Raw genomic sequence first — 24367 nt, forward strand, 5'->3', positions numbered from 1 at the left:
AAGAGAGCTTGAAAGGAAACTCAAGCAGATCGTCGAGGGCTAACACGTTACTTTTATTACTGAATTTAGCAACATTTACAATTTTATTGAGTTGTCAACATGCTGTATTTTTTTTTGTGGTCGGAAGAAATTGAACAATTGTAACATAATTCGACACTTTGCAATAAACACCTAAAAAAATATCGTCAGAAACACATTTAATCGTGTTAAACATGTTGAATAAAGATCTTATTGACACATCAATTGAGTGTAAATGATCTAATGACGAAACAGTTAAACTAAACCAAATTGGTTAAAGATATTGAAACCGAATGTCGTCGGTTTCGTTGTTTGTGAACCTCGAGAAAACAAATTAAATAAAATAAAAAAAAGACAGAGAAAGAGTCTCTGTTTCTATCTTCTTCTTCTTCTTTCTTTTCCCGGTAACAGGGAGCTCGCACGGGCGGCTACGAAATCGCTGGATTTTCAAATCGTCTATCAGCTTCCATGACTTCAGGTATTTCAGTCTCCGATTGAATTTAACGAGTTGAATCGGATCGATACATGACATCGAGAAACTTCTGTTTTTTTTTCGATTTGATTAAATTTTCTCTATATTTTCTTTCAAATCACTAATGCTGATTTGGATCAAAACCTTTTGGGTTTGAACATCCTTCGTCGAAAACTCGCATGATTGGAGGGGAAACTAATTTGGAAATTGATCTGGTAGTCTCGTGAATGTGTTCAATTACAAATTGAAAAATGAAAGGTTTTTAAGTTTGAAGTTGTATTTATGCTATCAGTGAGATTGAAGGTGAAATTGTGATTCTTTTGTTAAACTTGAATTTTCATTGGTGCTTGTTTGTCTTTATTTTCCTTGTCACAGATGCTCTCACTATACCGTCTGAGCTTGAATCTGCGTTGCGGCTCAGGACTGTACAATACTTTATTACAAAAAGGCCTTGGCTTGGTACATCTAATCATTTAACACCCATTCTCTAGTCTGTTTTTTTTATCATATCACAATTCACAAGTGGGTTTATAGTTTGTAATGAGTTACATTTTTCAGATCTTTATGGAGTCCATGTGAGGCCTGTGCCACCATTCGGAAGTACAAGCCGTAAACCCCATTATGATCCAGCTTTGATTCATCGTTGCTTGCCTGATGAGCTGCTTTTTGAGGTTGGAGCTTCCTTTATGCTAGTTTTTGCTATTGTACTGAAATTTGTTTTTATTATTTGTTGATTCGTGGATATATTACTTGTAGGTGTTTGCTCGGATGATGCCTTATGACTTAGGTAGAGCAGCTTGTGTATGCAGAAAGTGGAGGTACACGGTTCGGAACCCTGTGTTCTGGCGTAATGCGTGTTTGAAAGCTTGGCAGACTGCTGGGGTTATCGAAAACTATAAGATCTTGCAGTCTAAATATGATGGATCATGGAGGAAAATGTGGCTTCTTAGATCCAGAGTTCGTACTGATGGTAATCTTTCTTTCTTCATCCCCTTGCTGCATGACACTGACTAAACATTATGTCTTGTTATATATCGTTCTTCATCAAACTAACCTTATTCCATACTTATCAATTCTTTATATATATATATATATATATATATATATATATATATATATATATATATATATATATATATATATATTGTAGTCCTTCCTTCGAATAACCCTTGATTTTTGTTAAACTTTGTATCTTCTTTTCAGGTCTTTATGTGAGTAGGAATACATACATTCGAGCTGGAATTACTGAGTGGAAGATTACAAATCCAGTTCACATTGTAAAGGCTTTGTCTTTTTCTTGAACTTGATATCTTCGCTTCTTCATCTGTCCCATACAGACAGATATAATAATTTGCCTCTTCTTTTGGAAATTTTGTTGCAGGTTTGTTACTTCCGCTACATAAGGTTCTACCCTTCTGGCAGATTTCTTTACAAGGTTTGCACAATTTCAATCTAAGTAGGTTTAAACGTTAAGCTGCTGGCGTGATCTACTCTGAGTCTCTGATCATATCCATCGATATTTGTTGTTATCCTTCAGAACTCTTCGCAGAAATTGAAGGATGTTGCCAAGTACATGAACTTTAAGGCTTCTAAATCTGACAGTCTTTACAGAGGCACCTATACATTGTCAATGTCGGATGATAAGGTTAGCTGCCTCTAACTGCCTATTGGCTGGATATCATCAACATTACATCATTATCCTGAAAAACATGTTCTTTTCGCAGATCGAAGCCGCTGTTCTATACCCAGGGACGCGCCCTACTGTCCTAAGGATCCGTTTAAGGTACTTCAATCCTTCAAAATATCAGGACAGAAATTTTCTTTTCAATAGTAGCATTTAGAACCTTGGTCTGGCATTGGTAAGACGGTAACGATGCGGTACTTATGGGGAATCTAGACTCGTTTTAAACCTTTTGGGAAGAAGGCCTGTTGCTTATCTTTTTAAGTACCGTGTCAAGTACATCCATCTAAAGACTTATCTGATCCGGTGAATGTGATGAATATTTCTATGATAAGCGAAAAGATGAGGTTGAACTTTTAGTAGCTTATAGCCATTCTGATCTACAGTGCTGTGGGTTTGTTTTCGCCTTTTCGGGTATGGTTAGGTTAAGAGGAACAGCGATTGGAGCGAATAACCGGATGGATTTGCTGTCACTAGTGACAAGTGGTGTGAACGATGAGGAAATAAGCAGCACAGAAGAAGACATTCTTGGGGTAGTTGAAGGTTGGGAAGACGATGAAACTCACAACCCGGATATACCTGCCGTCTCACACAAGAGGGGTATGACTCCATTCGTCTTCGTTCCTTTCGAAGAGGCAAGTAAACTATAAATTGTTAAATACCCTTCCCATCTATAACCTCAGTTACATTGATTTTGATTTGAATATTGTTCCTTGATGTTTATTAGGTTGAACAATCGGTTCTGAACTTACCACCGGAGAAAATGGATTACTATGTCACTGGCTAAAAGAGACACAGCGACGTATCTGTACAAAAATGTATCATAGAATAATGGTTTCACGTTTTATTTATTATCAAGACAAACATTAGTGTTTGTTTGTTGCTGTCGAATTGTGAAAAAACATTACATTTTGTTTGTTTACAGAGACATGAAACAAGCATTAATAATGTAAGATAATGTTTTTAAAGTTTTATTATACACCAAAGGCTTTGAAGCAGGACATGATCAGATACTAGACTTGAGGTTCTTGGAATCATCCTCTGAGTGAACCAGATGCTCCCACGATGGGTATCGAGGAATAAACGTTTCCTGCGAAAACGAGATATTTCTTAAGACACAAGAATCTGATTTCATCGGAGATTGAAAAAAAAAAAGAGAGGAAGAAGTAATGTACGGAGACGTAGGAGCAAGTGGGGATGATGGAGAAAGAGTGTTCGGAGGCGTGTTCGAAGGCGGCGACGCAGAGATGCGAAGCTAAACCAAGTCCTGCTTTTGACGGCGGTACGAAGGTTCGAACCAGATCCATGACTTTACCATCGTTCTTCATCTTGTACTCTATGAAGGCTTCGTGATCCTCAGTCTCGAATCTATGTCTTCCTTCGTTCCACACGATCTTCGGTTTCTCCATCGCCGGCCTCGTCGCCATTTTTTTCTCTCTCTCATTTAAAATCGAGATTATTAATCTTATCTTGTTGCTAAACCGGGGAAAACCGGTTTACTGAATTAGAACGTATAATCTTCGTACACGTGGAAGGCGATGGAGGCGGCAGAGTGTTTTGCTTGCTTCGTCGTGTTTATTTGGCGTGAAGTAAAGAGTTCAGAGAGGAAGGAAGTCAAAACTTGAGAGAGAAAGAGAGAGTGGATGGGGGACACGAAGGTGGAGACAATCTCGAGGTTAGCTCAATGGAGGATTGAAAATTTTGGACCTTGTTCTTTCAAAAAGTCCGATCCTTTTAAAGTCGGAATTTGGAATTGGTAAGCTTTTTTCACTTTATTATTTCTGGGAAGTTTTCTTCGGAATTTTGATTTTGTTTGTTTTGGGATATGGAAGGCATCTGTCTATAGAGAGGAATCGTTATCTATCAGTGAGGCTTTTCCCAGAACTTTCTCGAGTATCTAAAGAGCAACCTCCTGTTGCCAAATTTGTTCTTCGTGTCTCCAACGTTGGTCCTAATCGTAGATTCTACATCTCTCCAGGTATATAATATATGTGTGGTCTTCTTTAGAATTGAGTTTGCAAAAATTTGGAATTTGAATTATACTGTGGAATTTGAATTAGAGATTTCAGAAACTATATTCAAATATCAGGAATCCTTTGATTATAATGGATTTTCTTCATTGTTTTTCATGAATATCAGCTTGTCAATACAGTGAAATCTCGAGAAGTTGATGCATATCGATGGAAAGATGTTAAATTTAGTTGCAGTATTAAAAGTTAAATGATTGCAGATTATTATAAGTTCTTATGGGACTGGTTAGAACTGAATTAGCTCTGTGTATACTCTGTATTGTGGTGCAGTGTATGAAAAACTGCTGCGTACAACTGATGATTGTGTGTGGCATGTGGACTCCAGCTTCCATGGTCGATTCACCATTGATGTCGAATTTCTGGATCTCAAAATCTGCCCTTTGAATGTAAGTTTTGAGCTTTTCTTGAGTGAGTGCATTATGATTCTTTCTAGCATTCATTACCGATGATTGATCAAATCTTATCAAATCCAGGGTGGTGAAGCTTCTCCTGTTTGGCCAACCGATTCAACAATGCAATCAATCTCCACACAAACCACTCTCAAATGCTTATCCCGGATGCTAGAGGAAAGCATCCTAACCGATGTAATCATCCACACAGCCGATGGAGCACTCTCTGCTCACAAAGCTATCCTCTCGGCTAGCTCTACCGTTTTCAAAAGCATGTTCCACCACGACCTCAAGGAAAAAGAATCATCCACAATCCACATCGACGACATGTCAAGAGAATCTTGCATGGCTCTACTAAGTTACCTCTACGGAAACATAACCCAAGAAGAGTTCTGGAAACACAGGCTCGCCCTCCTCGGTGCTGCAAACAAATATGACATAACGGATTTGAAAGCAGCGTGCGAAGAAAGCCTAATGGAAGATATAAACTCGAGTAATGTGCTCGAGAGACTACAAGAGGCTTGGCTGTATCAGCTGGAGAAACTGAAGAAAGGGTGTTTGATGTATTTGTTTGATTTCGGAAAGATATATGATGTCAGAGAAGAAATCAGCAATTTCTTCAGGCAAGCTGATCGAGAACTGATGCTGGAGATGTTTCAAGAGGTTTTGTCTGTGTGGAAACCGGTCTAATATACTTTACACACATGCATTAAATATTTGAGCTTGATGGTGTTTTGTTTATAGTCTTGTTGTTCCCTTGTGTGTGTGTGTACTAACAACAGCTCTGGATTTTGTTGTATCATCACTGTCTAATCATTAGACTCTAAAATGTATAGTTTTGAGTGGGTTTGCCTCTGGTTTATTGGACCGAGCTTCAAATGGGCCGTCACTAGGTCTCAAATGCGTCGACATCGAATGTCGGCACAAAATATGATATTTTTGTCGATGTTGAAATCGTACGTTTTTTTTGTTTTAATTAGATGACTCAGCATCAGGAGAGTCAAGTATCGACCGACACGTGTCCGTTGCGTCCCAAAGAGGCTCTTTTAAGCGTAAAAACGTGAAGGCATTTGTATCGTCTCTTCCGCCAAAATTGGAAATGGATATCGGAGCTTGAGCTAAGAACAATCCAATTTAGGGTTATCTTTGCCGGATTATCAAGCAATCTCCGAGAGAAAGAGGAGGGGTTTCGATGGCGAGGAACGGGATTGGGAACACGGTAGTGAAGAAGAATGGGGCTGGGGAGTTTTTCCTGGCGACGCTGCTTCTATGGCTGGTCTCCGTCGTGTTTGAGATTGCTTTCAATCTCCGGACGGAGCTTCTATGGGTGATTTGCGGTGGATGTTTCTTTCAATTGATGAATTGGGTGGTTCGTTCTTGGATTTCTCGTGACCCTCTCTTTGTTAATACCTCTGTCTCGCTATTGCACTCAATCATCACCTCCGCATCAGGTCCCTCTCTTCTCTCTATGTCTCTGTTGATGGGGACATTGGTCAATTTCATTCTCAATTTTTCTTTGAACACATTGTTTATTGCTCAGTGTAGCTCTTATTTTTGGTTGAATTTTTGTTTGGATTGCTTGATTAGTGGTATGGTTGCAGTCTCTATGCTATTTCTTGTAATCACTTGAATCTCCCGTGTGATTAGGTATTGAATAAGCCGTAATCTTGTTGTTGCCAATTTCAAGGATTTACCATTCATGTTGCTCGTTTAGTCTCAGTAGTTATTCTTCTTTGAGACCTGGTTTACGTGTATTTATTTAAATTGTTTAGAAGACCATCTGTTTTGCCATATCTTGTGTATGATGCAGTTCTTTCTTCACCAAGCCATACTGATTATGATTTTGAATCTTCAACACTGCTCTTGTGTTACTGCAGTGGTTTTCATTCTGCTCAATCAATGCTTAGCCAAAGGTTTAGACGAGATGTTCGATCATTCTGAGTTGGTTGGTGGTACTTGGAAATGGGCATATCCAGCTTTGTGTTTCTCATGCGGCTACTTTGCATATGACCAGTGGGATATGCTTCAGTACCGATTATACAGCGGGTTAATACCTTCCATTCTGGTTCACCATCTAGTCCTCCTTGTTTGTTTCACATTGGCTCTATACCGAAATGTAACCATCAACTACCTGATTCTTACTCTCATTTGTGAGGTATGTTCCACTTGTGTTTTCCTGGCTTTTCTCTCTTCTTTTCCGAATCTATGCTAACATTAATTTAGCTGTAGTTTTATATATAAACAATCTAGTTATAATATATACTTCAATTTCAACTCCACAACATATACTTATTCACCTTTGTTATTCCGATGTGTAAACAGATGCATTCGATCTTTCTACACGTGAGGAAGCTAAGGAGAATGGCGGGAATCCGAGACAGCAACACAGCATTGGTGAAACTAGAGTGGGTACTAAACTGGACAGCCTTTGTGTTTGCAAGGTGCATTCCTCACATTCTCATCACTATCAAGCTGATCAAAGACGCACACAAGTTTGGGAAAGGCGTGGAGTTACCGCTCGCTCTGTCTGGTATGGCGGGAATGAACATCCTCAATGTCGGCCTCGGATTGGATCTGTTTCATGCTTTCAGAAGAGAGAGAAGCAACAGAAGAAATCAAGAGAACAGCAACCATAACGGCCATGGAGAATAATAGCTAATTTAGAAACCATCCCATTACCGATGGCTATGGTTTGTTGTATGACTACTACCCACTCATCTCTTGTTTATCTAATAGCTTTCGGATTTGTATATGTACTCTATAGGAAAACTATATGTAAATGTTATTTGTTGATGATTACAGAGTTTTTTTTTTCTTCTTGGGGTTTGGAAAACTGAACCAAACTAGAATTTTGGTTTGGTTTGAAGACTTGATCTCCGGTTTGGTTTAGTATATATAAGATTATATTTTGATTAATTTCATATTCCATTTGGTATATTTTAATGTATTTATATACCATATTCATTGAGACTTCTCTTTCTTCTCTCTAAAATATCTTTCAGAGAGAGAAGTTCTTATCTTTGATCGCCGTCCGACATATTTTGTCGGTTTTTGTGGCTGGACGAGGTCCGATATCGCCGTCAACACGGCTTTTCCGTTGTCGTGTGCTTGCCGCCAACACGGCTTTCCCGTTGCCGTGTTCTAGCCGTCAGCACGGCTTTTCGTTGCCGTGGTTGGGTCGTCAACATGGCCTTCCATTGCCATGTTCTTTTGTTGTTTCAAAGACTCGATGTTGAAGATTTTTGGGGTTGTGTGATTGATAGATCGGGAGAGTTTTCTCTTCGCCAGATCTAATCTCCTCTGCCTTGATCTGCTTTGCCGTTGAGGTTTTGCTTTTGGCTCCGGTGTGTTTTCCAGTGATGGTGTGTGGTTTTCTCTTCCGTATAGATGCTTGGATCCACCGGTTTTGAGACAGTTTCTGGTTTTATGCGTTGAAGGCTTGATTAATAGCTCTTTTCCTGTGCAAATTTTAGTTGCCTTTTGCTGCTTTGCAAAATTCAGAGATTCAATTGAATAAGGCATGGGTAGACTACTCATTTTCTAATTTCTTTTTCCCGATTTCGCTAATTACTTTGTGTATTTAGCAATTGGCTGAGATTAGTAGATTGGGCTATGTCTTGTTTCCCGTTTGTTGCCATAATCGGTGAGGAAAAAAGAAGATTAGTTGTTCGGGTCTTATTCCGGCGACGTTTTCCGATTCACCGGGTTTGGAATCTCATGCGGCGGAGGTTGAGAAAGCAACACGTATCCTCTGCTCATCCATATCGTTTGATGCGTCATAGAGCTGGTTTCTTATTGGGCCTTTTGTTTCTGTTTGGGCTTCGTTGTAAGCAATGATGAGACTGTCTTTTGTAATGTTTTATATATCAATAATACTCAGTGACAAAAAAAAAAAATACCATATTCATTGTATAACTTTTTCTATTTATTTGGATACTTTGTTTTGTTTTGAGCTAGGAAGCACGGAATCTTTGTCGGAGGTCCGCTTCCCGCTTCAGAATCTTAGTCGGAATCGGAAGCTCTTGGAAGCTTTCGGAATCTCGTTTCCATCGCGTTTCCAAAAATTCCACTTTGGAAGATTCCGGTTTGGAAGCTTGCGCTTCCATTTTATAAATTCAATTTTATAAATAAAACATGAAATTATTATTTTTAATCAAACAAACTCAAACTAAAAATTTTGCATACTAATCTTTGTATTTTATTTTTAACAAAATCATGTTTATAAAATAGCAATGACATGAATCTAATATGTGAGAGATATTATAAATGATTAATTAATTTAGATTAATTTCGAGAGACTTGAGTTTGATAATATTTTTACCTATAATATACATAATTTGAAACGATTTTGTTTGATGTTATTTAAAAAAAGAATGAATATAGTGTTATAATTTTTTTCTTGAATTATTTGATTTTGTTTGTTGTAAAAATTGGTTTAATTTTTAAATTTAGTTTTTAAAATTTATTTATTAGATTTATAGGGTTAATATAACTTGTAATATGATATAATGTTTAATATTTAGTTATATATATATATATATATATATATATATATATATATATATATATATATATATATATTCTTTATATATACTATACGCTTCCATCGTGTACCGCTTCCGTAAAATTTTCTAAAAATCGCTTCTGCGCTTCTAAACGATTCCGTTTCCGCGTACCCGCTCCCGTTTCCATGCAACATAGGTTTTGAGTTGATGAATTTTTGGTTTGGTTCAGTTTCCACCAAAGTTTGGAAGAAAAAAAAATGCAGGCGCAGGAGAGGTCCTACCGGGAGTCGAATTCAAAGTCCAGAGTGCTAACCACTACACCATAGAACCTCAGGTGCCTGTTCTGTTGCATGTACCATTTTAGAACCTAATCTAAAAAATTGTTTTTAGACACAACCAGTGAATAGATTCAACATCAGAACCACAGTTGCAGTCTTCTTTGTCTTTATCTAACCTGGAGGGTAGAACCAAAAACAATATTTTACTTGTCCGGCAATTAAGTAACCATAATACATCATATGAGACCATCAAATTGGTAAAAATGAAATAACAAAGATGAATCTCACAAGACATATAACGTTAAGAAGATTACATTAAGTAGCAGAAGAGACAAGGGTGATCTTTCTGCTACTAACAAGTGAGAATCTGAAATTTATGGTAAAAATCCGGTTTAACATAAGATAGACTCTAGCTACTGCAAGAACGTATAGCTTCTCCTAAATCCCCAAATGTATTGCGTTTCTACTTCGAGTGAAAACCGTGGCAAATCCATTGCGATTCTTCTCAGAACTCCCTCGGTTTGATGTCATAATTAATGACACTGTTGTTGAATCAGAAGAAGATGAACAAGGAGGTGAGGTATTGTTGTTGCTGTTCTTGATTGCAAGAAATTCAAGTGATCTTCCATTGGTTGTTTTGATGCACTCATGAGGTTCTTTTCCTAAAAAAACTTCCTTCTTGTGAACTGACCTTGCAGAACCTGGAATGCTCGCTGTATCCATCAAGAAATCTTCAAGTTTTGCAAGGGATTGCAGCTGTTTCCCTAGTGATGCTATTGTTTTCTGACAATCTGCAAATTTTCCTGCAGCTGTTGCTATGTCTTCCTGCAACAGAATCAACTTTAGTGAAACAAGGATTGAGAAAGAAAAAAAAAAAGACTAATGGGTGATCAGAAAATACAAAACTGAACCTGTTTGATCTTTGGTTCTATTTTTTCTCCCTTGATGATTGTCTTCTCTTCTATCTCTCTTCTAAGCTCTTCTTCAAAAGCCTCACACTTTTCCCTCAGCTCATCAGAAACACACCTCTCCTTTCTCACCTCTGCTTCCATTCTGATGAACTGAAATTCAGCTTGTGTTTTTGATTCATTAGCTAGTTTAAGCTCCCTTTTGATCTCTTCCAACTTCATCTCAACTTCTTGAAAACAAACTCTAGATTCTTGATATTGATCTTTAATTAAGTCAAAAGATATCTTTAGCTCAGTTTTCTCAGCTTCCATCTTCTCCAACTTCTCTTCCAACTCCGTTTTGTGACCGACAATAGCTTCAAGCTCTAAGTTCAATCTCTTTTCCGATTCTCGACAACATTCAACTTCAGTTTCAAAGTCATCTTTTTCTGCTTGTAGCTTTTTCATCTTCATCTCAACTTCTTGAAAACAATCTCTAGATTCTTGATATCTATGTTTGATTACGTCAAACGATATCTGTAGTTCAGCTTTCTCAGCTTCCGTCTTCTTTAATATAACTTCAAACTCCATTTTATCACAAATAGCAGCTTCGAGCTCTAAGCTCAATCTCTTCTCTGCTTCTCTACAACTTTGAACTTCGTTTTCAAGCTCATCCTTTTCTGCCTGTAGCTTCTCCAATTTCATCTCAACGTCTTGAAAACAAACTCTAGATGTTCGAAGTGATATCTTTAGTTCAGCTTTCTCAGCATCAATCTTCTTTAATATATCTTCCAACTCCATTTTGTCACCAACAACAGCTTCAAGCTCTAATCTCGATCTCTTTTCCGCTTCTCTACAACATTTAACTTCGCTTTCAAGCTCATCCTTTTCTGTTTGTATCTTCTCCAACTTCTCCATTAAGCTCATTTCATATTCAGTCTTGGAGTTTTTAGGTTGTGTCTCAGCAGGCAGAGCCACAAGACGTTCCATCTCAAGGAAATCATCCATGAGATCAATTTCAGTGGATGAAGTAGTTCCCTGAAGACTTCTATCGCCGCCTTTTTCATTCTTGAATTGATCTAACTCAGAAATAAATGTTGATGATGCCCATGAATCAGAGCAACTCCCCTCAACTCTCTCCCTTCCTCCATCTGAATGACTATCTAAGGATTGATTAGATGATGATGATTTAGCCAAAATCCTAAGCTTCCTGCACTCAGCTTCGAGTTTCGCCACCTTCTTTATGCTATCTAAATGCTGTTTACTAGCAGTTTCAGCTGCTTGAGTGCTCAAATCCCTCTCAATCATAACAATCTCAAGCTCTCCACGCTGTCTAAGAAACTCGCGTCTCATCATCATGATTTCGGATTTAGCAGCTTCTGCTTCCTTCTGGAGCTCAAGAACTCGCCTCTCTAGACCAGTGTTAGCAGATTGCAACTCCTTGGTACTCTCAGTCACGGCTTCTTGAATTTTCTTCTCTTGTTCATCTCTAAACTGCCTTAGTTGTCTAACACACTCCTTAAGTGCCCCATCAAGATGACTTACCCTATCTTCCAAGACAATGTTCTTATCCACCGCATCCTCGAGCTTTTGCTTCAGCTCAACCACTTCATTCTCAGCTTTCTCCCACCCTTAAGAAACCACAAGATAAAATGTTTTCACTAGAAGATACAAACTCCAGATGCAGACTTAAAAAAACAAAGAGAAAGACTAATTACCAGCAACAGCATCTTCTGCAACTTTGGCATGTTGTTTCACTAGCTCATCTTTGGAATCCATAGCTGGTTCCAATATCAAAGTAGTACCAGTCATCATCACATCACAAACTCAAGGACCTTAAGAACAGAGAAATAAACATATAAAAAAAAAGAGGTAACTTGGCTTATCAGCTTCACAGATTTTGCTTTCAAGACACTCTGACAACAATCTTAAACTATCTTACTGGACTGGACCACAACAATTCACAGAAGAACACAACCTGGTAATGAACTTATCAGTCACTTCATAACATGTCATTAAAAAAAGGACTATAACAACATATTTGTGTTTCTTATAATAACAATTTGTTATAAAACATTAGAAGAAAGAGTTGAGAAGAAAACAAGATACCAGACTAGAAGCAGCTGCAATTAATGTACCCCTTTATATGATTCGTCTCCAAAATCAAGAATAAATAACATGGAGAAAAAGGGAGAATTTCTTTCTTTTTGTGGTTGTTAATTCTTTACAATTTTGAAATGGTTTTTTTTTTTCAGTTTTCAAAAGAGGAAGAGAGGGAGAATATGAGATCGTATATCTAACTTTTTCTTCAGCATTTAATGATACAATACAAATTTGAAAAACCTTTTTCTAGTTCCATGAAATCTGTGGGCTGCTATAAGATATTGTATTTTCCAAGCCCATTAATTTAGAAAATTTAAGCCCATTAATCTAGAAGTTTCAAGCCCAATGAGATATTTATCATATTTCACATAACCATCTATTTATCGAAATACAGTATGGAAAGTTTAAGGCCCGACTATGATCAACAATATTAAATTAATTCAAGGAATTACCATTAGAAAAAGCAATATTAGTGTAATTGCTGTTGTTGCTATGTAAGTAACAGAGGGCTAAGTGCAGCCCCGGCTCAATATATTTGAGAGCCTTAGGGCAAAAAAAAATTTTTTGGCCTATTATTATATACAAAGAGAAAATTTACTTAATTTTAAAAAATTTTACGGAGTTTTTATAGTAAAAATTGTTATTTTAAAAATTTTGGGCCTTTTTATACATTTTCTTATAAATAATTAGGCCTCTTAAAATATAATTCTCATATTAATAATATTTTTAAAAAATATTTGGGCCTTTTTTATATGTAAAATTTTTTTATAAAAAAAAAGTCTCGGGCCGTCGCACCTCTGCCCTACCTATCTGAGCCGGGGCTGGCTAAGTGGATAAATATTCATACAAATGACATGAATAAAGTACAAACACATATATCGTCTAATAAAATTTGGATGAATATTGTAGTTGATGATAGTAGTTCCAAGTATACGTCACTTTCTTTAGTTCAAGACTTTGAAATTTGAATCCCACATGTTATTGTCACTCATGAATCACCACGACCTACGTTTATAGATATAGACCATGCATTATCATTCAATATCAAATTATTGTCGTAAAATCTCATATTTTGTATATATCAAATGTTTTAAATTTCATCCCCATGTCGTTTTATACGATTCGCATTTTCGTATAGGCTATAATGTCTATATATATGCAGACCATTGGGGCTTACGTCTTGATCAAGGATCCTTGTCTTGGTGTTTCTTTTTTTTTGTGATAATTAATTTAAGATTTTTTTGGATCAACACAAATGGGGATATTTTATAAAAATTTCATCTAATTTTCCAAAATCTTTTATGTTAGGTTAAAAAAAATAGGTAGGAGGTGGTCCTCCTCCTAATCTTGAATACGATCATCTATTGAAATGGTCCCGTTTAACCCTACAGCCAACGCTCTCGACAAAAGAAACAAAATTTTTTACGAAATTCATGCAAAAAAACTATTAATAAATTTCACTCATACATTTGATATCATAAATCGGAGAATATGTGTCAAACGGTGGCAAATAATCTTGATTACTATAATCAACAAAACTAATAATCGACTTAACATTCAATTACGTACTATTTCTCTTTGATATTCTTGACAATCCAACTTCGTTTTAATTTGTTTCGAGAGCTAATATACTTACTTTTTAAAACCTGTTTAAAGTTTCGATTTTTCAAAACATTTTGAAAAGTTTTGAAAAAAACGGACGCAAAAAATGAGTAGACAAAAGTCACAAAACAAACAAATGTCTACTCGTCCTTTTATTAACCTAAAAATTAGGTTTTCCTTTGCATCAGTCTTACCACATTGATAAATTCTTTTATAATTTTCTTTGGAGGAGAGTCACATTGCTTCCTTACTTTTGCTTGAACTTAGACAAAATAAAGCCACTTTTTTCTTTGAGTTGTCACCTCAAACACAATAAAGATCAAATATCAAAATCAGTTGTCAAATGAATCTACTATTGATTTTAACATTTTAACCAATTCCGTTCGAATCAAAATGAACTTGGTAAAACTTAAATATAGATGATATGAACAACTCTCCAACATAAACGGATGTGCTATATAACAATCTCGATAATTTCTAATAATACGTAAAAAAAAAAATTCTTTAAATTTGGGATTTCAAAATATACAATGTATATAGAAAAGAGACAACTATATGACAATGTGAATGGGGCAATGCTTTTTTATGCTCAAATGTTTCCCACTATTGTGAACAACCTAACATGGACTCTTCTTCTTGCATTATAACTTGTACTACTCTCATTTTCTTTTCTTTGTAAAATAATAAAAAGGAAATTAAGGTGAGAACACTATAGTCATAGAAAAAATTTCAAGAATCCCATGCAAAATTATTTATATTAAAGCAATTCACTTTTCTAGTTTTCTTCGCTCTCTTTAATTATACCTTTTTCTTTTCTTTTTTGTTCAAAACTTTCTCTTTTGTCATATTGAAATAATGATAAAAGGCTAATTTGACCCTTCTCCCATCTTTTAATGGCTTTATCACACATTCAGACCACATGCCTACAAAGAGGTATGGTGTAGGGTAAGACTCTTGTCCCTTTACATTTGCTTATTATATGTAATACATCTTCATACAAAAATCTAATCAACTCAATAATTTAATCTATGGATAGTTCAATCGATTTTAAATTCATATCTCGTCATTACTTACAAAAAAAACTTCCACATAATTCTTCTTCAAACAGAAGCATCAATCATTGAAAAAACGACCAAACCAAAAATTAAACTAAAAAAAAATATATATGTAGAAAAATATTCTTAAAAGTGTAATCAAATTAATTATAAGAAAAATTCAACTTTTACTTTTCCTGGATTTTCTTCTGGTTAAGGTCCTCACCATCCAACCCTGTTTCCTCACTTTGGCTCCTTCGACCTTGGATGGTGCCACGTGGCAAGACGACGTGGACGATCCTGATCTGAGTTTGATGACGTGGAAGAGATGACCAATACGTTTGCGCCACCTAAGCGATGACTTGGCACTATTGTGCTCTACGATACTGGTATTGCTCGTTATAGGAGATTGCTGCTTCTTGCATGTTGAGTTTGTTGTGTTGTTCTTGTTGTCTACACAAACCTTTGTCACTACTGCTTTCTTCTCCCACGACGCGTTTCCATCGTTTTCGAATTTTATCGATATAAAAGAATCTGAACAAAATATAAAACTTTTCAAATTTCAGTCATAATTGATCTTGTACATTAATTATATTATATTGATATAATATACACTACATTATTTACCAACTATAAAAGATAATTAGCCGTATATCAAGTAAAACAAAATTTTCAGCTGGCTGTTCAAAATAACATTTTATTCACTCATTTTGAATAATAAAAAAGTCTAATATAATTGTGTATATGAATGTTTCTATAGTATCCTTATTTGATAAATGGGTTTCTACTAAGAAATATGTACATATGGTTGCAAATACGGATTAAATCATCTCATAATTCCACACACACATATTGTGAGGGAGAGAAGTTGAGAATCTTAATTTGGAAAAAGGAAAATCCCATATGTCAAGGGGAAAAAAAGGAAAATACCCAATTGGAATTAGATCTTGAATTATGAAGTATAATATATGTGTATAATTAAAGTGATATTTATAAAAATTGTGTACCTTCTTGGCTTGTGGAGACGTCAAGATCGGAGGAGGGATGGAATTTCCGGTGACGGAGATCGAGGCGACTGAGGAGAGAGCTCAAGGCGAAGATCTTAGGGAGGCTGATGATTGGTGAAGAGGAAGAGTGTTTGGTTCTTGATGATCTCTGTTTTGAAGCTAAAACAAGAAGCCTCTCGTTCAAACAGAGAGGACAAACTCCAACATACTCTTCCTTTGGATGGAAATAACAGTATGGTGAGCTATCATCTTTGTACATATCCATCTTCACTTCCGAAGAGAGGAGAAGAGAATTGAGGGAGAGGAAAGAGAGAGAGATATATAAAGATATGTAACAAAGAGATGGGCTTAGGTCGGATATATTTATATATTTTTCATATTGTTTCCGAGTACTTTAACAACACAAAAATTCCAAGTAGATAAAGCCTTTTAGTTGCCGGAAGAAAAAGAAAGAGAAAAAAAGACAAGCCTTTTAGGTATGATTTAATATGACATGATTTTAATTAATATTAAGCTCATTTTAATTAGTAGATTTTGTTGACATCATTGTTTTCAGATAATGACATAATCTAGAAAATTAGTGTATAGTTATTCACATTCAAGTTTTCACTTCAAGTTTTTATTTCTTACAACTTGATCAAAATTTCGGCCTATAGTTATTCACATTCAGAAACAATTGTCTAAAATATTTTATATCGAATCCATAATTTGTTGTTGTTGTTATGTTATGGTTAAACCAAGATATTTATAGTGTTGAGTATAGGGGATTTACTTCTCACGAGTAGTCCAACACTAAGTTGGTCGCATAAACTTTAATCTTTTATGTTAAATTCGAAACAAACAAGATAATCGATAGTTTAAAATTATATAAAAAAAATTATAAACAAGATAATCGATAATTAATGGATAGACTCATGTGTTATATATTATTATGTTTATTTTATTTCCGTATGAGAATTATTATGTTTTCCTCTCAATTTTAAATGGCTCTCTCTCACATCACATGGGCAATTCTCCATTATCAAGACTATATCGCTTCATCTGCAATTCTTTCTTCTTTGGGCGAAACAAAAGATCAGATTTAGCTTAGGGTTTGATGAAATTTCCCCCTATTTGCTAATCATCTTGAAAATTGCTCAAAATAAGTCTTCTATTTGTCTTCACAAACTTCAAATCACGTGCTTATACAAATGGGATCATAAGTAAGTAAATAAATCATGATTAAAGTTTGGGAGCTAGATTGACCTAATTTATAAAGTTGGGGTCTGGATGTGAACATAAAAGGGGTCCATTTTATTTGTTGGTCAAAAACTTTGAGCGTTCACGTGATCTAAAATAAAAATAAAAAGAAGAAGACAGGCTTCAATATCACGAGCTAAAGACCCAAACACTTAGAGAGACATTGACAGGTGATATGTTATGTGTAGTGATGAGTTTCAATGTATCATCACTTTTTCAATTAGACCATCCCACATACTTCCTTTACACTATATACTCACAATGATCAAAGCTTTTAGTGTATGACTTAATTAAATAACAATGCTTAATATAAAATAAAATAAAAATAACAATGCTTTTCAAACCAATTTGGACCGGTTCGGTCGGATGACAAATTGAAAAATAAAGAAATCTCGATTTAAACTAGCTTTTGTTGCTGTTAATCTAGTTTAAGAGATAAGAGCTAATTAGCTTTTTATATTTTAAAAAATTACCTGTCTATTGATTTGTGGTTCCGAGTGGTTTGATCCATTGATCCAAAAGAAAAATGTTATAATGTTGATTGAAAGATGTTATTTTGGATCTTGGACTTATTAGATATTCTACCATTTGTCCAAAATACGTTTTCCTCCAGAATATACATAGATATCAGTTAATTCGATAAAAGTCTTGTTCAGTCCACTTCTTGATAGATATTCACATGGCCATTATTCAGATCCGTGTAATTAATTATACGATCTTATCAATTTTGAAAGACTGAAAGTAGTCCTACAAGGTTATCTATAGAACACACAAAGAAAAAGGACCTTTTTATATAAGAAAAAGTGAAGTAAAACAAAAACTAAAAAAGAATTATCACATGGGAGGAATGGAGAATCTTTGGGTAGGATTCAAGTAATGTTCCCATAATGGGATTTTATGGTATGGGTATCAAATTTGTGGGTCACTTCTCTGTTTTCAATTTTAGTCTTTTACCCCCAAAAAAATCCTTTTTTGTTAAGTGTTTATGTTTTCAATTAAAGTTTTTAGCTTCACATGGGGAAAGACAAGAAATCAATAGGATAAGAGACGACAGTAGCGATCGAGATCCTACGATTATGTCTCTTTTGAGCTTAAGAGATGCTGCAACCAAATTTAACTAATCTGGATTTGGAATCGTTACAGTATTCATATCCACATATATTACTGAACCATTTAATAGATTTAATCCAATAGATCTATGCTGCAACAAATAAATATTCGTAACAACATGTGGTTACAAAATAAAACCAAAATGGCATATGGGTATATATATCTGCAAGCTATGATTTGTTTTTTCATAGCAATAATTTGTTTGGACAACTAAAATAGTAAAGGTAGCACAACTAAACTCTACAGAATTAGTTGGCTATATACAGAGAGAAACAAGAAACAAATATAAAACAATTGCTAAAAATAGACAACATTAGTTTCATTATATAAATCACCAAGACTAACCCAACATTACCCACCAAATCATCTTCTTCACAATTATAAACAGGGAGTACAAAAAAAGTTGTAATAACATCACTAGTACTTAAAAACGTACGTTATGGCGACTCAAACATGCAGTGTTTTCTTGATGGTAGCTATATTGACGATGATGTTTTCAGCACACATTGCTCACTCAAACAGTATAGAAATGTGTGTGAAACATTGCGCACAGAACCAGTGCTTGAAAGCGGCGAAAAACCCTACTCCTGCAATTTGTGATGAAGCTTGCAAGAAAATCTGCAACAATCAACTATTCGGTGGTGAAAAATTTATTGTTCCTCCTGTTAAGGGAAGCTCCAGGTTCTGTAGATGGATGCCTCAGTATTGCTAGCTAGTTCCGAATTACGAAAACTCCTCCTGTTTTATTTTCTGCATGACTAACATAGAAATATCTATGTATGTGTGATGTGTTTGTTTGATATCACTATAGTAGTCGACATGTTCATTGTTCTTATGAAATAAATACTTGCTTTTCTTCGTTTTCAAAAAAAAAAAAAAAAAAAAATAAAAAAAAAAAATACTTGCTTTTCTTTGATACATATTAAAAACAAGCGTCTATGTCAACAAAACATTGGCCTTATACATACATTACCATTTGAGTCCAAAGACCTAATAACCGTTTGGCTCGACCGATAAAGATGTACAAATTCCAGCCTTGAATTTAGAGGGTTTTTTTTTTTTTTTGGGCAAAAAATTTAGAGGGTCTAAGGATAAAAATATGACTGGGAATCATCATCAAGCAACTGTTGCAAAACTTATTGACAAACAAATTTTTAATTAAAAAAAAAATCTGCAGTTCAATCACAAATTACCCGCAAAACAGTTTGGTTCGGTTTAGATGCAAAACGGTCGGTTCTCATTTGGTTTTGAATTGAACCGTAAAAACCAAATCGAGTTGAATTAATAAATGTTTAGTTCCTTCGTCTTCCGCCGGAGATATCTCTCCGCCACTGTATCCGTCGAGACTCTGAAGTCTATCTCTCTCTATCACTCTTCTTCTTCGACGACTCTCGGTAATCAAAAAAGCTTTCCTCATTCGATTACGTTCTGGATTTTTCAATCGATTTTGTTAGGGATTCAGATCTTTAGATATTTTTTTCCGTCGATTGCGTTGTGGATTTCGTTGAGCATACTATGTTTTTGGATGTATCAATTTGCTCACTGGAATCAAGAATCCGACTTTATCTGAAGAATCTTGATATAGTCACTGTTTTCGATTTAAAAATCGCTTTTTTAGGTTGAAACATTGCTTAATCACATTCATAAATTGTGGTAATCACATTCAAACATTGCTTAATCTCTGATGGTTTCTCTATAGTAATGCATCATTGTGTGTTTACTTCTTTATAGAAAGAGGTCTAATTGATGGAAGTAGACGAAAGAAGCGACATTGTTATGTCAAGAACAGCTTCTTGTATGCAGTGGAGTCAATGGCAATTACTTGATTCAATTTTACCAACAGGAGGATTTGCTCATTCGTTCGGTCTCGAAGCAGCGGTTCAGACTCGGTTAGTTTCGTCTCCTGAAGATTTAGAAACTCATATCATTCATCTGTTGGATAACACAGCCAGCTTATTGCTTCCTTTTGTCTACTCTGCTCTCAAATCTCCTGATATTGAGACATGGCACAAACTTGATGGAATTCTTAACGCTACTTTAACTAACCAAGTCTCTTCCAAGGCATCGGTTTCGCAAGGATCAGCGTTGTTTCGTATAGCTGCTTCAGTTTTCACTGAGATACCAAATCTTAAGATGATTCGTGACGCTTCTTTGGGCTCCAAAAATGTATATTTCCACCATGCACCGATATTCGGGCTTGTATGTGGTCTACTCGGTATGGATCCCGAGACTTCTCAGAGAGCGTATCTGTTTGTAACGCTTAGAGATGTTCTCTCGGCTGCAACGAGATTGAACATAGTGGGACCGATGGGTGCTTCGGTGATGCAGCATCGCATTGCTATTGTAGCTGAAACAGTTTTAGAGAAATGGATGGATCGTGAAGCTAGCGAAGCATGTCAGACTTCTCCTTTGCTGGATGTTGTGCAAGGTTGCCACGGTTACTTGTTTTCCAGACTGTTTTGTTCTTGATGAAGCATATGATGTAACCTCGTTTGTCCTCCTCATCAATGGAAAGAACTGAGTTTACATCGATTAGTTCTTCAAATTATACTTGTTCGTAGTTTATGTGCATATTGTTAATTGTTCATTTGGATCATATTTATGTATTTGTAGACAAATCTGTTTTTAATTAATTATTGTTAATCAACAATATATATAATATATGTGACCTAGAATCCAAAAGGAAATATGAATTGTTTTTCAGAAAGTCATTGCAATCATCTATCAAAACCTCTCACTTCACTCACTGCAGCGGCGCCGTGGTGTGGTGGCCAGTGGCCCTGCCGCAGAGAAGAGCGTTCTTCGGGATCAAGTATTCATCTCTGAGGGAAGTGGAGGTTGTGTAAACACGCATGTAGAACTGTTGTCCCAGGTATTGTCTTTCCCATAACTCTGATCTTAGGTTCCACATTCCTACATTGTCCAGTGATACGTATATGGCAGTCCATGATTTGGGATACACCTGCACAAATTCATCCAATGATCCACCTTTTGTATAACCCATTCTGAGCTTTTATGGCCAACTGTGTGATCAAAATATAGAAGGCTTTAGGGACTCTCACCTGAACAGTGCACCGTGAGACTGCGTCGTTTAGATTGTAGACTTTTCTACTGGCAGCACTCCACTTCCCAAGTTCCATTCTAATAGTTACCAAGTGTATCATTAGTCAAAAATATTGAAAATGTACACAACTTTCGATTTTCTTAAGAACTCTATCTTGGTTTAGAGAATGCTACCAAATTTTACTGTGTGGATATTGTGGATGCAAATATGAATGTTTTACTTACCCAACCACGTAGAAAGAGTAACCGTCAAGGTGCCAGGTCTGGACAATATCTTCCCAGTTCTCGAAAACAATCTCCACAAAAGTTTTGTAATCAGTTTGCATTACTGATGTAACAGGGAATATTGCTCCATATGTGGACTGATCAGGTATGCTTCCAGGATTGTATACACCGGCAATTTTGAAGTAGTCCGCTAGTTTCAAAGGGGTGTCTGCTGGGTAAAATGATGCACTATTCACTGCGTATCGTTGCTTGCCTTTGATATTTCCAGCAGAGTTAGCAAGTCTGATTGTTCGAGTGATATTTATCTTGCCATAGTGGTATGAACCTTGAGGGTTTGGCCTTGGTCCACTCGCTGTAAGGTTGGTCCTATAAGACACAAACAAGCCCGCTCAAACACGGTTGCACCACTAAGTAACTAAAAGATTGTAATTGTCAATGAAAGAATGAAACAATACTTGATGGCTCGTGCTTGGTCAAAAGACCATGGCAACTGAGTTGGTCCATCTGGAATAGGTCCAGAAACAGGTCCAGCAGAATTACTGTAATGAAGAACACCGGTGGTGATAAGGATCTTGGAGGTAAACCTACTAGAGACCACAATATAATAATCTTTTGCAGGCTGGTCAGCTGTTATAAGGACCGAGTAAGATTGACCGACGTGGACATCAAGCGTAGAGAATGGAGTCTGAATAGTGTGTGTCCCTTCGACCTCAACTAACTTCATCATGTGGTTTTGGATTTGGAAGTTGAGAGAGTTTTGCAATCCAACATTTGATATCCTCAGTCTATAAGTCTTACCTACAGAAAAACTCACATCATAACTTATTAACACTGCAGTCAGAGAATCACCAATAAACAAGACAAAGAAAGTGAAAGAGCAAATTAAAACCTGGTTCAATGTTGAGGGTGGCGCCACTACCGCGACCATTGATGAGAATTCCATCTGGTAAAGGAAGCTTTCCACCATTATCGAGTTGTGCTCTCAAGTCCTATAAGGAGAGATTATAATATTTAATTCAAAATTCCAACAAGCAACAACGTTTATGTATATATATACATCATGCATGCAGCTTTGCAAATTTGTTCAAAATACAAACACGTTGTCCCATTCTCTAAACCGTCAACAAAACATAATCATTTTATCGCCCTACTATTTCCCCCCTTTCCTTGCGTCATACGTAAGAGGAGAATTGTACCTTGTGGTTGGTTTTGTACCAGTCACCGATGAGAACGGTGTAATCATCAGCGGGAGCTGGGAATGGAACGGGGATTTTGGGGCGGCTGGAGATACGAATAGCTCCAAATCCACCGGCGGCTTTGTGAAAGCCGAGAGAGGGGAAGTAGTAGAAACTTCCAATCTGATCTTTAACCTGAAGAACGTAGGTGTAGTTTTTTCCCGGCGGGATTGGGCACGTCGTTCCGTACACTCCGTCCTGGTATGAATTCCTCCAATTTCGAATCCCGCTCCTTTACAAAAAGACATCAAATAGGAACAATGAATTCTCTCCTAAAAATTTAATGTATAATCACCATGCAAATACACCGTCTAAATTTAGATTGAAGCATTATATGATCCCAAATTTTTTGGTTAGAACACGTTAGTATCTATCATGGAACGATTTATATACTTATAGATGCAACTGACATATATATCTAATATATGAATTTGAAGACGGTTAGTTAGGATTATGATATACTCTGTTTAAGAATATACGCATATCAATGTATAGTTATATTCTCAAACAGAGTATATCATAATCCTAACTACCAAAGACATATAGTTAATTAAAATGATTTTGATGCATGTAAATGAAATACAAATATGTGTTTTCCTTACGAAAACCTTAACTCTCGAGGAAAAGGAGACATATATACCATGATATAAGGAAAGATTCGTCGAGATGGTTAAATACGTTAATGATGAGATTATCATTGGTAACAGAGACGATATCCGGTCCTGGGAACTTCCCATTGATCAATATACCCTACTAGACAAAATGGTAAACAAACTTAAATCCAATTAACAAACCAACAAATAATTAATTTGGTGGGGATAAGGTTAAAAGATAAAGCACCTGTTGTGCAACGTTGAGAGGAGATATGTTACCATACGTTACGTGCCATTCGAAGAATCTATACGGATCTTCCGCAGCGACGAAGCTGATTAGAAACAATAGACCAAGTATCATCGCCGTGGTGTTCACGCTTTTGACCTCCATTTTTATCTTTGACAAAGAGGATGTGAAAACGTTTATATATGTGTTGTGTGGGAGAAAAAAAATATTAATGGATTGCAAAGTTAAATAACATGCTAAAATATGCAGTCAAACAATTTTCTTTTTCTCCACACCTATAATAAAATTAAAATATCTTTATTTGTTTGTTTTGATTTGACAAATCTATGAAGATACAATATCATAAGTTAGTTTCCCAAAGTAATAATTTCAAAATAGACAAATTAATGAAAATCCAAAAGATACTGGATTTTAGAAGTCATGATTTGATAACATCAAAATTTTGAGAGATTCAAAGAAAATATTTACAGTTACCATACCCAGTAACATTAAATTACAAAAATTATTTAAAATTCTTAATTACATAAAATACTACTTAATTAAAAAAAATCTATAAATATACAAGGTAGTTCGGTTTAATGAGGCTTGAATAATTTGTGTAATTTATCTAACTAGGCATTTGCATTTAAAGATCATAAGGAAGAAAACC

At 35.8% G+C, this 24367-nt stretch overlaps 9 protein-coding genes across 13 annotated transcripts; 5 read left to right on the forward strand and 4 right to left on the reverse strand.

The window, feature by feature from the left end:
- Positions 1 to 355: 355 nt before the first annotated feature.
- Positions 356 to 3143, forward strand: LOC9326525 (F-box protein 7). Its single transcript, XM_002890417.2, has 10 exons — positions 356 to 496; positions 866 to 949; positions 1049 to 1161; positions 1247 to 1460; positions 1694 to 1767; positions 1872 to 1925; positions 2028 to 2135; positions 2215 to 2273; positions 2596 to 2806; positions 2899 to 3143. Exons 1-10 carry the CDS (start codon positions 487 to 489, stop codon positions 2956 to 2958), a joined length of 987 nt encoding a protein of 328 aa, XP_002890463.1. The 5' UTR covers positions 356 to 486; the 3' UTR covers positions 2959 to 3143.
- LOC9326526 (acetyltransferase At1g77540) lies at positions 2991 to 3626 on the reverse strand. The gene is made up of 2 exons (XM_002893136.2): positions 3347 to 3626; positions 2991 to 3261 (listed from the first exon to the last, which is right to left on the reverse strand). The coding sequence occupies exons 1-2, from the start codon at positions 3596 to 3598 to the stop codon at positions 3178 to 3180; spliced, it is 336 nt and encodes a 111-aa protein (XP_002893182.1). The 5' UTR covers positions 3599 to 3626; the 3' UTR covers positions 2991 to 3177.
- On the forward strand, positions 3217 to 5445 carry LOC9329244 (BTB/POZ domain-containing protein At1g21780). Its single transcript, XM_002890418.2, has 4 exons — positions 3217 to 3927; positions 4004 to 4149; positions 4472 to 4587; positions 4675 to 5445. The coding sequence occupies exons 1-4, from the start codon at positions 3815 to 3817 to the stop codon at positions 5278 to 5280; spliced, it is 981 nt and encodes a 326-aa protein (XP_002890464.1). The 5' UTR covers positions 3217 to 3814; the 3' UTR covers positions 5281 to 5445.
- Positions 5446 to 5538: 93 nt separating this feature from the next.
- LOC9326527 (TLC domain-containing protein 2) lies at positions 5539 to 7403 on the forward strand. The gene is made up of 3 exons (XM_002890419.2): positions 5539 to 6041; positions 6468 to 6745; positions 6913 to 7403. The coding sequence occupies exons 1-3, from the start codon at positions 5783 to 5785 to the stop codon at positions 7240 to 7242; spliced, it is 867 nt and encodes a 288-aa protein (XP_002890465.1). The 5' UTR covers positions 5539 to 5782; the 3' UTR covers positions 7243 to 7403.
- A 2154-nt stretch (positions 7404 to 9557) lies between these two features.
- On the reverse strand, positions 9558 to 12484 carry LOC9329245 (filament-like plant protein 2). Of its 3 annotated transcripts, none has more exons than XM_021010348.1 (4): positions 12370 to 12484; positions 11979 to 12041; positions 10285 to 11891; positions 9558 to 10198 (listed from the first exon to the last, which is right to left on the reverse strand). In XM_021010348.1, exons 2-4 carry the CDS (start codon positions 12037 to 12039, stop codon positions 9812 to 9814), a joined length of 2055 nt encoding a protein of 684 aa, XP_020866007.1. In that variant the 5' UTR covers positions 12040 to 12041; positions 12370 to 12484; the 3' UTR covers positions 9558 to 9811. The 3 variants fall into 3 exon arrangements, with proteins under 3 accessions (XP_020866007.1, XP_020866006.1, XP_020866005.1); XM_021010347.1 differs by having other exon boundaries at positions 11979 to 12095; XM_021010346.1 differs by lacking the exon at positions 12370 to 12484 and having other exon boundaries at positions 11979 to 12357.
- Positions 12485 to 14906: 2422 nt separating this feature from the next.
- On the reverse strand, positions 14907 to 16365 carry LOC9329246. Its single transcript, XM_002893139.2, has 2 exons — positions 16007 to 16365; positions 14907 to 15533 (listed from the first exon to the last, which is right to left on the reverse strand). The coding sequence occupies exons 1-2, from the start codon at positions 16269 to 16271 to the stop codon at positions 15181 to 15183; spliced, it is 618 nt and encodes a 205-aa protein (XP_002893185.1). The 5' UTR covers positions 16272 to 16365; the 3' UTR covers positions 14907 to 15180.
- A 2302-nt stretch (positions 16366 to 18667) lies between these two features.
- LOC9329247 lies at positions 18668 to 19198 on the forward strand. The gene has a single exon (XM_002890420.2). It carries the CDS (start codon positions 18795 to 18797, stop codon positions 19065 to 19067), a length of 273 nt encoding a protein of 90 aa, XP_002890466.1. The 5' UTR covers positions 18668 to 18794; the 3' UTR covers positions 19068 to 19198.
- A 443-nt stretch (positions 19199 to 19641) lies between these two features.
- LOC9326529 (urease accessory protein F) lies at positions 19642 to 21005 on the forward strand. Of its 3 annotated transcripts, none has more exons than XM_021014955.1 (2): positions 19642 to 19749; positions 20087 to 21005. In XM_021014955.1, exon 2 carries the CDS (start codon positions 20102 to 20104, stop codon positions 20822 to 20824), a length of 723 nt encoding a protein of 240 aa, XP_020870614.1. In that variant the 5' UTR covers positions 19642 to 19749; positions 20087 to 20101; the 3' UTR covers positions 20825 to 21005. The 3 variants fall into 3 exon arrangements, with proteins under 3 accessions (XP_020870614.1, XP_020870616.1, XP_020870615.1); XM_021014957.1 differs by having other exon boundaries at positions 19655 to 19749; positions 20091 to 21005; XM_021014956.1 differs by having other exon boundaries at positions 19663 to 19730; positions 20084 to 21005.
- On the reverse strand, positions 20995 to 23908 carry LOC9326530 (L-ascorbate oxidase homolog). The gene is made up of 8 exons (XM_002893140.2): positions 23719 to 23908; positions 23519 to 23628; positions 22840 to 23110; positions 22533 to 22632; positions 22099 to 22441; positions 21644 to 22009; positions 21418 to 21496; positions 20995 to 21317 (listed from the first exon to the last, which is right to left on the reverse strand). The coding sequence occupies exons 1-8, from the start codon at positions 23860 to 23862 to the stop codon at positions 21099 to 21101; spliced, it is 1632 nt and encodes a 543-aa protein (XP_002893186.1). The 5' UTR covers positions 23863 to 23908; the 3' UTR covers positions 20995 to 21098.
- Between the last annotated feature and the right edge of the window lie 459 nt (positions 23909 to 24367).

This window comes from Arabidopsis lyrata, assembly GCF_000004255.2.
Source record: "Arabidopsis lyrata subsp. lyrata unplaced genomic scaffold ARALYscaffold_1, whole genome shotgun sequence".
Lineage (NCBI taxonomy): Eukaryota > Viridiplantae > Streptophyta > Magnoliopsida > Brassicales > Brassicaceae > Arabidopsis > Arabidopsis lyrata.